The sequence below is a fragment of the Phalaenopsis equestris genome, unplaced genomic scaffold (assembly GCF_001263595.1).
Source record: "Phalaenopsis equestris unplaced genomic scaffold, ASM126359v1 Scaffold229606, whole genome shotgun sequence".
Classification (NCBI taxonomy): domain Eukaryota; kingdom Viridiplantae; phylum Streptophyta; class Magnoliopsida; order Asparagales; family Orchidaceae; genus Phalaenopsis; species Phalaenopsis equestris.
The window spans coordinates 163,658-176,218 of NW_018247579.1; the positions used below are offsets into that span (position 1 = coordinate 163,658).

The 12,561-nt window shown below is 36.6% G+C and overlaps 1 protein-coding gene across 1 annotated transcript in view; it reads left to right on the top strand.

Moving 5' to 3' along the window:
- Nucleotides 1-12,177, top strand: part of LOC110038043 (signal peptide peptidase-like 2) — a 64,945-nt gene extending 52,768 nt beyond the window's left edge. The window contains exons 12-14 of the mRNA XM_020742801.1: nucleotides 4,814-4,884; nucleotides 11,745-11,828; nucleotides 11,925-12,177. Of these exons, the coding sequence (XP_020598460.1) occupies nucleotides 4,814-4,884; nucleotides 11,745-11,828; nucleotides 11,925-12,022 (253 nt within the window). The 3' untranslated portion in view covers nucleotides 12,023-12,177. The remainder of the gene's footprint in view (nucleotides 1-4,813; nucleotides 4,885-11,744; nucleotides 11,829-11,924) is intronic.
- Nucleotides 12,178-12,561: the final 384 nt, after the last annotated feature.

A 12,561-nucleotide genomic window follows, 5' to 3' on the forward strand; every position in this document is an offset into this window, starting at 1 on the left:
CCCCCCCCCGCCGACCGCCGTTGACCACCGCATACCGCCATCGACCTCCTCCGGCCACCATTGACCGCAGTTGACCATCGCTGACTCTTGCAGACACCTGTCGAATGCTGTCGACTGTCATTGACAACCACCGATCATTGTTGGGTACCACTAATCAGACTTTGTAAGTTAAATTTATAATTTGGGAAATCTAATAACTCTTTTGTGGGATAGGAGATTTCTGTAATCATGAATCAATAGTGAATCTTTACAACTAGATCAGACCCTGTGATTTTTCCCTTTACGAGTTTTTCACATAAAAACATTTGGTGTCATCACTGATTGTTCTTTCTTTATGTGTGTGTGTGTTGAATTCTCGTGCAATGTTAAGACAATAATTCATTATTCTACTGTCGCAAATTTTCTAACACACATTAGTTTGGCTATCTGTGGGAAGTTCTCAATCCTTCCACTGAAGTACTTGCTCGGTTTTTAACATGGTCATTAGATACAATATTCAGAATAACGGAGCAGCTCGCTCCAACACCCATCGTTCCAGGGAGCAGTCACGAAGCTAAGGGCGACATGTTTCATCTTCCCGCCCTGGAAGATGTTATCCCGCCAATGATGGCATTTCGGGTCCTTCTATGGAAGACCGAATGCCCAGAATAGAGGAGTCTCAACCGGAGATTCTATAGCTCCTACGTGGGACCCAACATCCGCTGTCCACATCGATGAACGAAATTCGTTTACCAATAAATCTGTGACCTACAAGAAATATACTGCTCGGAAAGACTCTCCCTTCTCAAGAGGGAAAACTTCCCCTGTCAGGTCATGATGCTAAACTCCTAGACACCGTTGATTCCACTCAGCCATTTCATGCAGCTCGCCTAGTATCGCCACGTCTTGCTGCTCTTCCAGATGATGTCATTCGTAATGAACTACGAAGTCTCATCCAAGAAGAGTTCACTCTAGAGAAAAAGGATTATTTCTAAACTCACCATAACATCCATGAATCATCTCCCTTAGCAAACGCGATCCTCCAACACTCCATCCCAACATGCTTCAAGCTTCCGAATATTAACACACATGAAGGGATAATCGACCCCTATAAACATATTGCTCATTATCGAATCATCATGCACATTCAGTGTGCATCTGATGTGCTTTTGTGTCAAGTGTTCCCGACTACATTCAAAGAACAAACTCGAAACTGATTTTACTCTGTCAAGGGGCACTATAAACACCTTTAACGAGCTGGCTAGAATGTTCGCGGAGCAGTCCATCACAAATTGACGAATCGTCAAGGATTCATCTCATCTCTCGGGAATTCGCCAAAGTGAAGGAGAGTCGCTCAAGGACTACTTCCGCAGCTTTTCTACTTAAGCCCATCAAAATCCGGGAGTGGATTCAGAGTTACTAAGGGGTGTCTTCCTTGTAGGGCTTCGCTAAGGACCTTTTTACTAATCACTAATGCGGGAGACAGTTCGTTCTTATACTGACATTGTCCACCGTGTTGAGGCCCAAATTATTGCGGACGAAGCCATTAGCTCACGTAAGGAGCAGTTCCAGAAATTTGGGAAAAAACACGAGTAATGTTAGAAACAATAATCAATCTTTGCAATGAAGTAAGTCTAAAAAATAAAGGAATCATGTCCTTCCCAAATCTACGATCCAATAAAATGAGTATCGACCCAAGAAAAAGTATACACCGTTCAACACGTTGCGTGTTAACATCTTGATGAACATCAAAGTTTAGCAAGCTGTTAAGTAGCCTCACCCTTTAAAACATAGTTGGAGGAATAAAAAACAATACTGTCATTTTCATCGATGTCATGGCCACACCACTAAGGCATGTAGGCAACTCAAGGAAGAGATTGAAAGGTTGATTCAACAGGGATATCTTGGTCAATTTGTACAAAATAAACTAGTTGTCACCGATAATGATCCTATTGTGGGAAACATACAAAAGACAACAACATGGGGGTCACCCAGTCGTGGGCAAAATTCAGACAATTATTGGAGGCCCGTTGCTGACTGATCAAGTTCTTATCACTACACCTGTTGAACCAGTGTAGAAAAAATTGCTCCTTGAGCGTATCACTTTGATGATTCTGATTTAGAAGGAGTTCGAGTACCCCACCAAGACACCTCTCATCATTAGCAAGAATTGGCGAACCTTGCTACAACGTAAGAAGATCTTGATCGACAATGGGAGCTCTGTTGATGTTTTGTTCTACTCCACTTTCCTTAGTTTGAGACTAACAAGGGAAAGACTTCAACTTACTTTCGGACCATTATATGGTTTTGATAATCGATCAGTAAGGGTGGAGGGAACAATAAATCTCCCTGTTGTCATTGGAGATTTTCCACGACAGATAACTTGCTCAGTCTAGTTCATCGTTGTTAAGTCAGAATCAACATACAATACCATCTTCGGGAGACCCCTGTAATCCATTTTAGCATCTTAAATTCTTTGCTACACCTGAAGCTTAAGTTTCCAATCCCAATAGGGATCGACGTCATACGAGGAGGTCAACAGATAGCATAATCATGCTACCTCAGGCAAGCTCAACCACGCCCTTCAGTGATACTTAGCATTGAGAACTTTGATCTTCGAGATGAAGATGTATCTCAACAAGCTTCCCCCGTGGAGGACTTGGTCCACATCCCGCTCTCTAATGAACACCTATTGAGAATAATGTAGCTTGGCTTCTTACTCTCCGATGAACAGAAGTCAGAATATGTAAATATTTTCTAAAGAAACCAAGACATTTTTGCATGGATTTCTGCCGCCCTGAAATAATCATGCACTCTTTAAAGGCAGATCCAACCTTTAAACCGGACATCCATAAGAAGTGCAAATTTTTCTCAGATCACTTACAAGATATCAAACAAGAAGTCAACAAGCTTCTCGAAGCAAAGTTCATACGGGAAGTGCACCACCCTGCATGGCTGGCCAATGTGGTTATAATGAAAAAAACTAATGGTTTATGGAGAATGTGTGTCGACTATATAGACCTCAACAATAGACCTCAACAAAGCAGCTTGTTCGAAGGATAGCTTTCCCCTCCCACCCATAGATCAACTCGTCGATGCCACTTTCGGACATTAGATGCTCAACTTTATGAACTCAATAGACGAGGAAGTCACATCTTTTCAAACAGGTAAGAGTTTCTGTTATTACTAAGTTATGCCATTCGAGTTAAAAAATACTGGTGCAACTTATCAACGTCTCATGAACAAGGTCTTCAAATACCTTCTGGGATATAAGATGAAGACTTACGTTGATGACATGTTAGTGAAAAACTTGGAAGCGTCTCATCACATTTCTCACCAGGAGGAGTTTTCAATTCCTTGGTCAGTATGGCTTGTTGGCTTAACCCGACTAAATGCATTTTCGGAGTCGCATCGGGGATGTTTCTAGGATTCATGGTTATTCATCGAGGAATTGAGGCAAATCTAGAAAAAATCAAGGAGCTAAGAGACATTATGTCTCTAAGGAACATCAAGGAGGTATAATGGTTGAATGGCCATATAGCTGCTCTATCACGCTTCTTGGCTCGTTCTGGAGATAAGTATTTGTCGTTCTTCAAGATACTCAAGGGTGCGCCTAATGATATTAAAGTTAGTCCAATTTTAGTCAAATCAAGCCCGAATCAAGTCATTAAACTACATTTGGAGGATTTCCAGACACATTTGGAAGGTCAAACGGATGTTGAATCTACAAGTTCATAATTGAATCAAGCGTCTTGACAAGACGAATCTAACGAGCCTAAGATCACTCAATTCTGACATCATTAAAGCCTCCAAATATCCATTAAACGTCGTCTGATTGAAAGAAGCTTTTAGACCATCCGATCAAAATGGTTCATATTTCTGCATTAAGTGCACCCAGAACACCAATTAGAGCTCCACCCCTCGCATAAAGGGGTTCTTGAGCCTTGAGAGATAATTTGTGGCTTTGAAAATAAGTTGAAGTCCAGCACCACCGACGACCACCGGTGTAGTCAGCTCACATAGAGTCATATCAAACATATTATTATATTCACTTTCAAAATAATCTGCTCAAGTAAGAACGCGACTCGAATTTTCTGTCCGAGTCATTTGGCCTAGTGACTCCACAATATAGTGGTTACAACCATAGTCCTTTGACCGGGTAGTTTGGTTCTGTAATTAAAATATCGTGTCACTAATTTTGATTTAAAATTATATTCAAAATATTCAAGAGTGAAGTATTCTAAATTAGAATATTTTATATTAAATTAATGAAAGTATTATTATTAATCATTTAAATCATATTAAAATATATTTAATATTTATTATATCATTTGATTCAATATTCGATTGAACCATTAAACCTTGAAGCTCTTATTTTTTCCAATTCTAGATCTGTTGTAAATTTCAATACCTTGCAATGGACTTAATGGTGACTGTAATTGATCAATGTTTTTTATTTGCGTGCTCAATGCCATATATGTGTTGCTTGTCGGTTTTCCTCTAGGTGGTTAAATTACTATAGCCAGATGAACCAATTACATCAAAGCGGCAATCATTGTATAGCTCAACTTATTTGTCTGGTATTTAACTAAATACGTAGATTTAACCTTTTACGATGTCAGATTTATAGTTTATGATTTATTAGGGTGTTAATCCAACGACTGAGATGACAATGATGCTGAATTCATTAGTTTTTTTTTTTTTGTACTGTGATCATATTTTTGGTCACCTTTACTGTTTTCTTGTGAAAGTTTTCGAGATGTATATTAGTTTAAGTTTTTGAATTATCTTTTCAATGGCTTCCTTCAAATGTTAACATATTCTGTTTGTACAGATTTGATAAAGAAAACAAGAAAGGCGTGCTTAATGGTTATTTTTTCTGGATATCATTTGGTTATGCTTTTGGTGAGTCTCATCTGTTAGCGATATGCTTAATTCTTTTTGACTTTTCATTAACTTTTATTTGCATATGTAGTTATTTTCGACATCATTTATAGAGTATTTAACAGTATTTATAATTTTTTTGTTTAAATTGCAATACCTTTATTTTAATATCTTTCTTTCAAATTTCATAACATTTCAAACTCTAATAAAAGTCTGACAAATTTTGGAACATTTCATTCTTCTCAATTATTACATCAAAATTAAACAAGTGCATATCTTTTTTGTTTTAAAAACATCTTTATTTCATTTTCTTACAATTCCTCAAAATGTTGCGGTCATAGTTCACAAAAATATCAAATGCTTGAAATACAAAGCCCTTGAGGGCCAATCTCTTTGATTGGTCAGAAAGCTTTGAAGGTGAAGCAGAAACTTTAAAACTCACCATGTCTTAGCAATTTAAGTTGAAGAAGTGAAAGAATATCCAGTTCATTAGTATATGGGTGTGTGGGATAAAGATGGTTAGCTTTTTCAAAGCTATTGAAAGTCTTCATTGCCAATAAGTCAAAAGACAGACATGTGGGCTAGGCTCCCAGTTAACATGACCAATGGCTGAGTTGGTTTTTGTAAGCTTCTAAAGTTTGAAAGCCTCAACAATGCTAACTAAGAAAAATTGTTTTAGTTGTTTAAGAAGTTTATGATTGGACTAAAGATATGAGCTTAAGAAGCTCTTAACTCCAAATTCGAGAGGCCTACCCTAATGTTGGTTTTGGTGATAAAAAAATTATAACTGTAATATGAAAGCTTCTTGTCATAAAGAAAATACCCTCCTTCATCTTCTCAATGATTGATTTAGCTATCAAAAAACTATAACTAGCATGGCTTATAAAATCATTTATCAATGCACTTCATCGTAAATCAAATAAAAAATTGTATACATTGTTGCCTGAATGATAGTTCAATTATTCACTTTTTTTAATCAAATATCATAATCATATTTGACAATCTATGTAGTCTTCATCATAAAAATGATTGCCTAATTTCAATAAAATTAAATTTTGAATTATTCTCGATAGTCTTCATCATAAAAATGATTGCCTAATTAATTTCAATAAAATTAAATTTTGAATTATTCTCGATGATGACATAATCATGAAAGATAATAACTAGCCAGAATCTTGTCTAAATTTATTCTCTCCAAAAAATATATGTAAAAACAAAAATTATTAAAAATAAAAAGTCAAACCAAGGCATCCATCAATTATCCACATCAATTCGCCAAGGATGTGAAGTTCACTCTTAACCAAAACTTACAGTTAGTCGATGTCATGAATTATGCCAAAAAATATTATGCCAACAAGGAGATGCACAAAAATCATGATCGGGTTGCATGCTTGATCATGGTTACAACTAAAGTTTGCATATTTGCTAATGTCCATGCTTATGAGCTATGAGCCATAAGATGCATTCAATACGGAATGAAGCGTTTAATTAGCCAAGGTCAACTCAAAATTGTCCCTTCAAGTAAGTTTTCTCCGTAGGTCTATAAGCTTTATTGGACGATACAACCTATGATTCCTCACAAGGATCAGTCGGCCCTGTTGGCTCAATATCTCAATTGAATATGTTAACTAAGATCCTTATAAGGTAAAAAAATAGAATTATCAATCTTGATCTGATTTGTCATTATTTCATCCATAATCATCTTCAAGCCAATGAAGATATATACCTTTTTTCCTTTGATTTGATTTGCTGCTATTAAACTAAGGCATTATATAGTACATAGACTAACATTGAGTGTGTTTTTTAATTGAGTGGGATTAGTTATAAGGGGCTTGCATTTATGAAAAATCTTGAAACAGACTATGAAGTTCTTATACTAGGAAGAAGTTTTTTGATAGTGTTTATCTGATATCTAATCTGCATTTTGAAAAAAGTACCTGGAACCACTAAAAAATCAAACAAAGTATGGTGGGGATTTTTAGAATTATATGGTGCTTATTGGAGAGTGTGCCTGACTCTTCAACAACCTTCTTGTTAGCTCTGTGACTTGGGATTGAAAATTGATTATAAGATGATTGTGCAATGGAAAAGTGAAAAGGAGGCTTTAGAGGAGACTAATAATAGAGGGAGGGAGGGAGGGTGGAATGCGAGAGAGAGAGAGAGAGAGACAGAGAGGGAGAGGGAGAGGGAGAGGTTGTGAATAGGGGTTTATAAGAGAGAGGGAGGGTGTAAAGCAAAATATTTATTCTTCAATTCTTCATTAAGCATCCTAGTACATGATATCTCTCTGTAAAGTTTATGGTTGCTACCATATATTTAATGACTAATGAATAAACCGAAGAAAGATTAAAATCTCCATAGACATAAAATTTGTAAATACAAAATGAAGATACATTGTCCATCATAGTGATTGGAGTCTGGTCTAAAATCAGTTTGGTTAGCATTGCGGATGGACATTCTCTACATACTATAACGGTGGAGCACGGTCATGATTTGGATGCAACAGTCAAAAGGTGTAACTTTTATTTTTTTCTTTGCACTAAAGATGATTGTTTCTTCTACAATTCTAACATGATTTTAAATCAAATAATCATCACTTATTTTCAGAACTTTTGATTTTATAGCAAAAAAATTCTTTGAAGTCTCACCTAGATAAAAATTAAAAAAGGGCAAACTGAAGAACTATCTAGATAGTGTTTGAGGACGAAGTATTGTATATGTATAGTGCTAGGTAATTGATTTATTCTTTTCTTTTTTTTTTCTATTTTATGTTTTTTTTTATCTCTGGTTTGTTATTAGGAATTGATTAATTGTAATCTTGGAGATATATGGGCCATGCTTTTCCTATTTTAGGATTCATGTAAGTTGTATTTATGCTCCTTTTTCGTATCAATAAAGTATTCCGTTAGTTCTCAAAACTTACATGGTATTAGAGCCTTGAAACAAACTCTAAAGTTTCCGGCAGAGGAGAAAATCTTCTGCCACCGGAAAGTTCCTATTCATGCAGTTGACAGCCTGCAGGCCCTCCTCAACCACCCCACCTCCCTCTCATAGCATGCAGACCAGCTGTAGGACCAACTAGCAGAAGTTCCCGTGGGAGAGCTACTTCATAAGCAATAGAACAACCACTCACAGCCATATCCTGTACCAAACAACAAGTAGCGAACTATGGGATTCCTTGTCGCTGCAAAAAGCATCAAACAACACAACTACTTTGGGCGACAAAACATAGATCTACATGATAACAACAACATTACATAACTCTTGGATAATGGCACTGCAATGACCATTATGACAATCAATGGTCCTTAAATCCCTTCAGAAATGCTCAACCAAAGGATCGACCCGCCTTTACCCTCGCCGGCTAGCCACCTCCGTTCTCTGACCAAGTTATCGAGAACGCCCTCGAGAATGTGTTGTGCTTTCTGACCTCTCATTGCGATCGAAACACATCTTCCCTTGTTTGCCTGTCTTGGTTTTGCGCTGAGGCCCAAACTCAGGTCGAGCTCTTCATCAACAACCTATGCTCTGTTGTCGCCATAGTTCCACCTTATCCCTTACTAGAGAGAGTCTACCTTAAGTGAATGATTGTTTTTGACACCAGTCTCGTGATCCTAACAACTTCTTTCTAGGACCTATCACTCTTTTGTTGCGACAGATTCACCATCGCTGGCCTTGCTGCCATAGCAGAGAGATATTGGTGTCTTTAATCTCTAGATCTGATAGACAATGACGTTGAGGACGACGATAAGGGGGTGGTGGATTGGGTGTTATGCTTTTCATCAGGGAAGACTTGCCTCGAGTCCCTGGTATTCGATTGTGTGGGTTGTAATGTGAACCTTGAAGCTCTCGAGTCTTTTGTGGCCCGGTCTCCTCTCTAGAGACTAAGAATCATTGAGCATGTCTCTGTTGGTCATCTCTTCTGTGAAGGGTGAGCATTTTGCATTAAAATAAAATCAAAATGTATAAAATGGAGCTCTAAAAGCTACACAAAAGATGTAGTTTGGTTTGCATCATCCTCAACCACACTAAAAAAATCGATGTCACAAATGTGAGTATCCCAAACAAAAGACCTATCCAAAGCGAGCTGGGCACAAAAATGAGTCGTTTTGTTACAATTTCTATGGCAAAAAAGAAAAGCACTTGTTTAAAGTCAAAAAGTAATGCTAAAGGTTGGTTCATTACGAAGCTGTCGACATCCATCTCTATCCTCCATACTCGCCGAAAGTGATGGATGATGTTATCATTTTCTCCGTCAATAATAATACCTTTGGTTTCATACATCCAAGGCTTTAAGAGAGCGCCAAGGAAGATAACAACATCATGTTCCACTTGAGAATTGTCCCAATGTATCATTTGAAGACCTCCTGCAGAAAGAACTTTGCCAATTTCATCCTGAATCACCACGGCAGGTCCAACTTCAAAATTAGCTTTCAGCCAACCCAAAGGTTGAAGAGGGGGGAGAGGGGGGGGAGGGGTGTGGTTCATCATACCGAATGGTACACCATTACTTCGTGATGTGAAATGATTTTAATTGCGTAAGGGTTGAAGAAGTATAAGCCGCCATTACCACCAGCGTATCGAAGGGTCGGTTATGCTTCTTGGCCCGGGCGCAGCAGCTCACTCACCTTGGCACCAGCTCGTTCTCCTCCTTTCAAAGAAGAAGGTGATTTGAGGGCCTCTCTCAAGTCGACCTTTATGGCTTCCCAATTCTTGATCACAATTGAACAGGTCAAAACAGTCATTACCCGTTGCCACAATCTTCAAACTTCCTGGTACTAAATTTTGTGTGTGATGAGGGCCTTCAAATCGTTGTTGCAACTTGTCAAAACTTTATGGAACTTAGGGTGTTTCCTTTACAAGCCACGGACTTCCACGGTTCCGTATTGGATGTTGGGTTTGGTATAGTTCTTTGAGAGCTGCAGAAAACTTCAATCAATTCTCTATTTTTGTCAAGCAATGATCAAGCGGCCATTATCGCCATATCGAACTACTGTCCAGAACTTTTTTCTTGTTGCGGGTAGTTGTAGGCCCTTTTTGGATCTTTTCCTGCTACAGGATCACCATCGGGGTTTTTTAGTCTTGCAGCAGGCCTTCTCCAGAGCCTTTCCCTGCAGGCATTAACTCCGGAAATTATTCCCTATAGGCAGCTGGAACTTTCTCGGCCGGATTTCTCCCTGCAGACCGTTTTTGTAGCACTTTACCTACAACAAACTTCCACCTATCTATAGAATTTCTCTATTGTAAGCTCCTACGAAGTTTTTTTTCATGTAGCAGGCCCTCCTTTGGAGTTTTTTTCCTACAGCAAACCCTCCTCTAAAACTTTTTTCTGAGCCCTTCTTTGAAGCTTTTTCTGCAGCAGACCCACCCTTGATGCTTTTTTTCCTTTCATGCCATACCCTGCAACTTTCCATATAGGTTGTCTATTTCCCTGCGAACTTCCTTGCAGCATTACTTGTAACAGCCTTCCATTTTTCTACAGAAACTGTGGTCAAAGACAACTGCAATCAACTACAAGTATCCCTAAATGTTCTTGAGGATGAAGACTACAAGTTCTATCTCACAAAGTTTCTTCCTCGCGCATTATTTGATGGACATGATTGACATCTATGTTTCAACTTGAGTTGAGAGAGTGTTAGAAGTTATTAGGAATAGATTTATTTCATTTCCTTTTTTTTTTTAATTTTATGACTTTCCTTTTTTCTCAAGGTACGTATTAGGAATTGATTAATTGTAATCTTGGAGATATATGTATTATGTTTTTCCTATTTTAGGTTTTTCTTTTTATCTCTGGGTAATTATTATATATTGATTAATTGTAATCTTGGAGATATATGGGTTATGTCTTTCTTATTTTAGGATTCATATAAGCTGTATTTATACTCCTTTTTCATATCAATAAAGTATTCTACTAAATTTTCAAAATCAACGCAAAAACTTTTTTGAATGCTTTTCCTATGTTTGATATATTTTGGTGCAATGTTGAACTTTGTTCTGCATACAAAAAATTGGTACAGACTGCATACCCGATATAAACTAGTCGAGTTTGCGGAGCTGATTTCTTGAGCTGTGTTCAACCTGCTTAAAATTTGGTTTGTTTTTATTCAGCACATGTTTATGATTTTTTCATGAATAACATTTTCAGGTTTGGCTCATTAGAATCGAACTATGCACTAACCATATTTCAACAAATGAAAACTAATGAATAAATGAGGAGAGCATTATAGCCATTGTACTTATCTTTTCACTAATTAGTAAATTTAATGCACTGTAAACCTACATCCTTAAGTCACGTGTCTATATTCCTATACTTAGTTTACACATCATGTGCTTTTCCATATTTATTTTGAGTTAATTATTAACTTTTTAAATGTCATAAATTTTGAGTTAGCTTTGTTATTTTCAATAAGGGTTATTTCTATAAATACAATGTAGAGCTTTCTAAGTCAATCATCTGAAGTTGGAGTAAAAGAAAGGGGGCTTTCATTTAGCATCCTCGTTGGAGATTGATTCTCCTTTCTATTGTTTTCTAATGCTTTCTTTCTCTCTATCTTATGCACCCTTCCTTTGATGTATTTATTCATCCAATCTTTTCAACGCCTTTCTATTTATATGTAACACCTAAACTTCAATTTTTGCATATATTCTACCTTTGCCTATGCATGAAAGTTAGAATAGTGATATTTTTGATGTGATACAAAAGAGTTAGGTGGTGTAAAGGTAAAAAGTACTGTTGAGGTGTTAGATATATAAATACATAGAAATAGCTTGGTATGTATGTAAATGCCCCTTCTTTTTATATACCAATTTATTCTATTCTAAAAAATCAAAATATTAAAAAACAAATGCTGCTCTTTTTTTTTTTTTTCTTTGTTATTTAGGGTTGTTTCTCACATATCTTGCACTGTACTTGATGAATGGACATGGCCAACCTGCACTGCTCTACCTTGTTCCTTGCACCCTAGGTACTGAAATTACTACCTCTATTCTGCAGTTGCAGCGTTTTGAAAATTGATGATATTTCTAATCAAATATATCTTCTATGTAATTCTTAAAATCAGGCCTTACAGTCATTCTTGGCCGGACAAGAGGGGAACTTAGGCTTCTGTGGAGCAATGAAAATCCCAAATCAAGTCATAATTCAGCTGCAGAAGCATGATTAGCATAAATACTCTCGCTTTTATTATTATTTTTTTCTTTTCTTTTCTGCAGCTTGATTGATATTGATCATAGAAGAATGGAAAAGGGGCATTTTCATGCATACCAAACAAAAATTATGTATTTGCACATCTAATACAAATTTTAGTATTTACATGCATAGCACAGTTCTCTTACATCACACCAAATATGCCATTGTATTACCATTTTAAAAAGTCAAATGCAGATTTTATGTATAAATATAAAACAGTAAAGTTCTATAAATGTAATGATCAAACTTGAAGCATTAGATATGTAAATCCATAAGAATTGTGTTGTGTGTATATAAATTTTCCTCTAGTTTTCTATTTATTCAAGCTTGATGCTTGCCAGCAAGATCTTACTAAAAAATAATCTTACTCAATTTCTTTATCACAAACAACATAAAAATTCTTTTTTTTTTATTTTTCACATAATTTAATTAATATTTTTATTATAGTTTTGAAAACCCAAAATTACTAATTTTTTCAATCTTAAATTAAATTTTAAAATTTTGTGCAT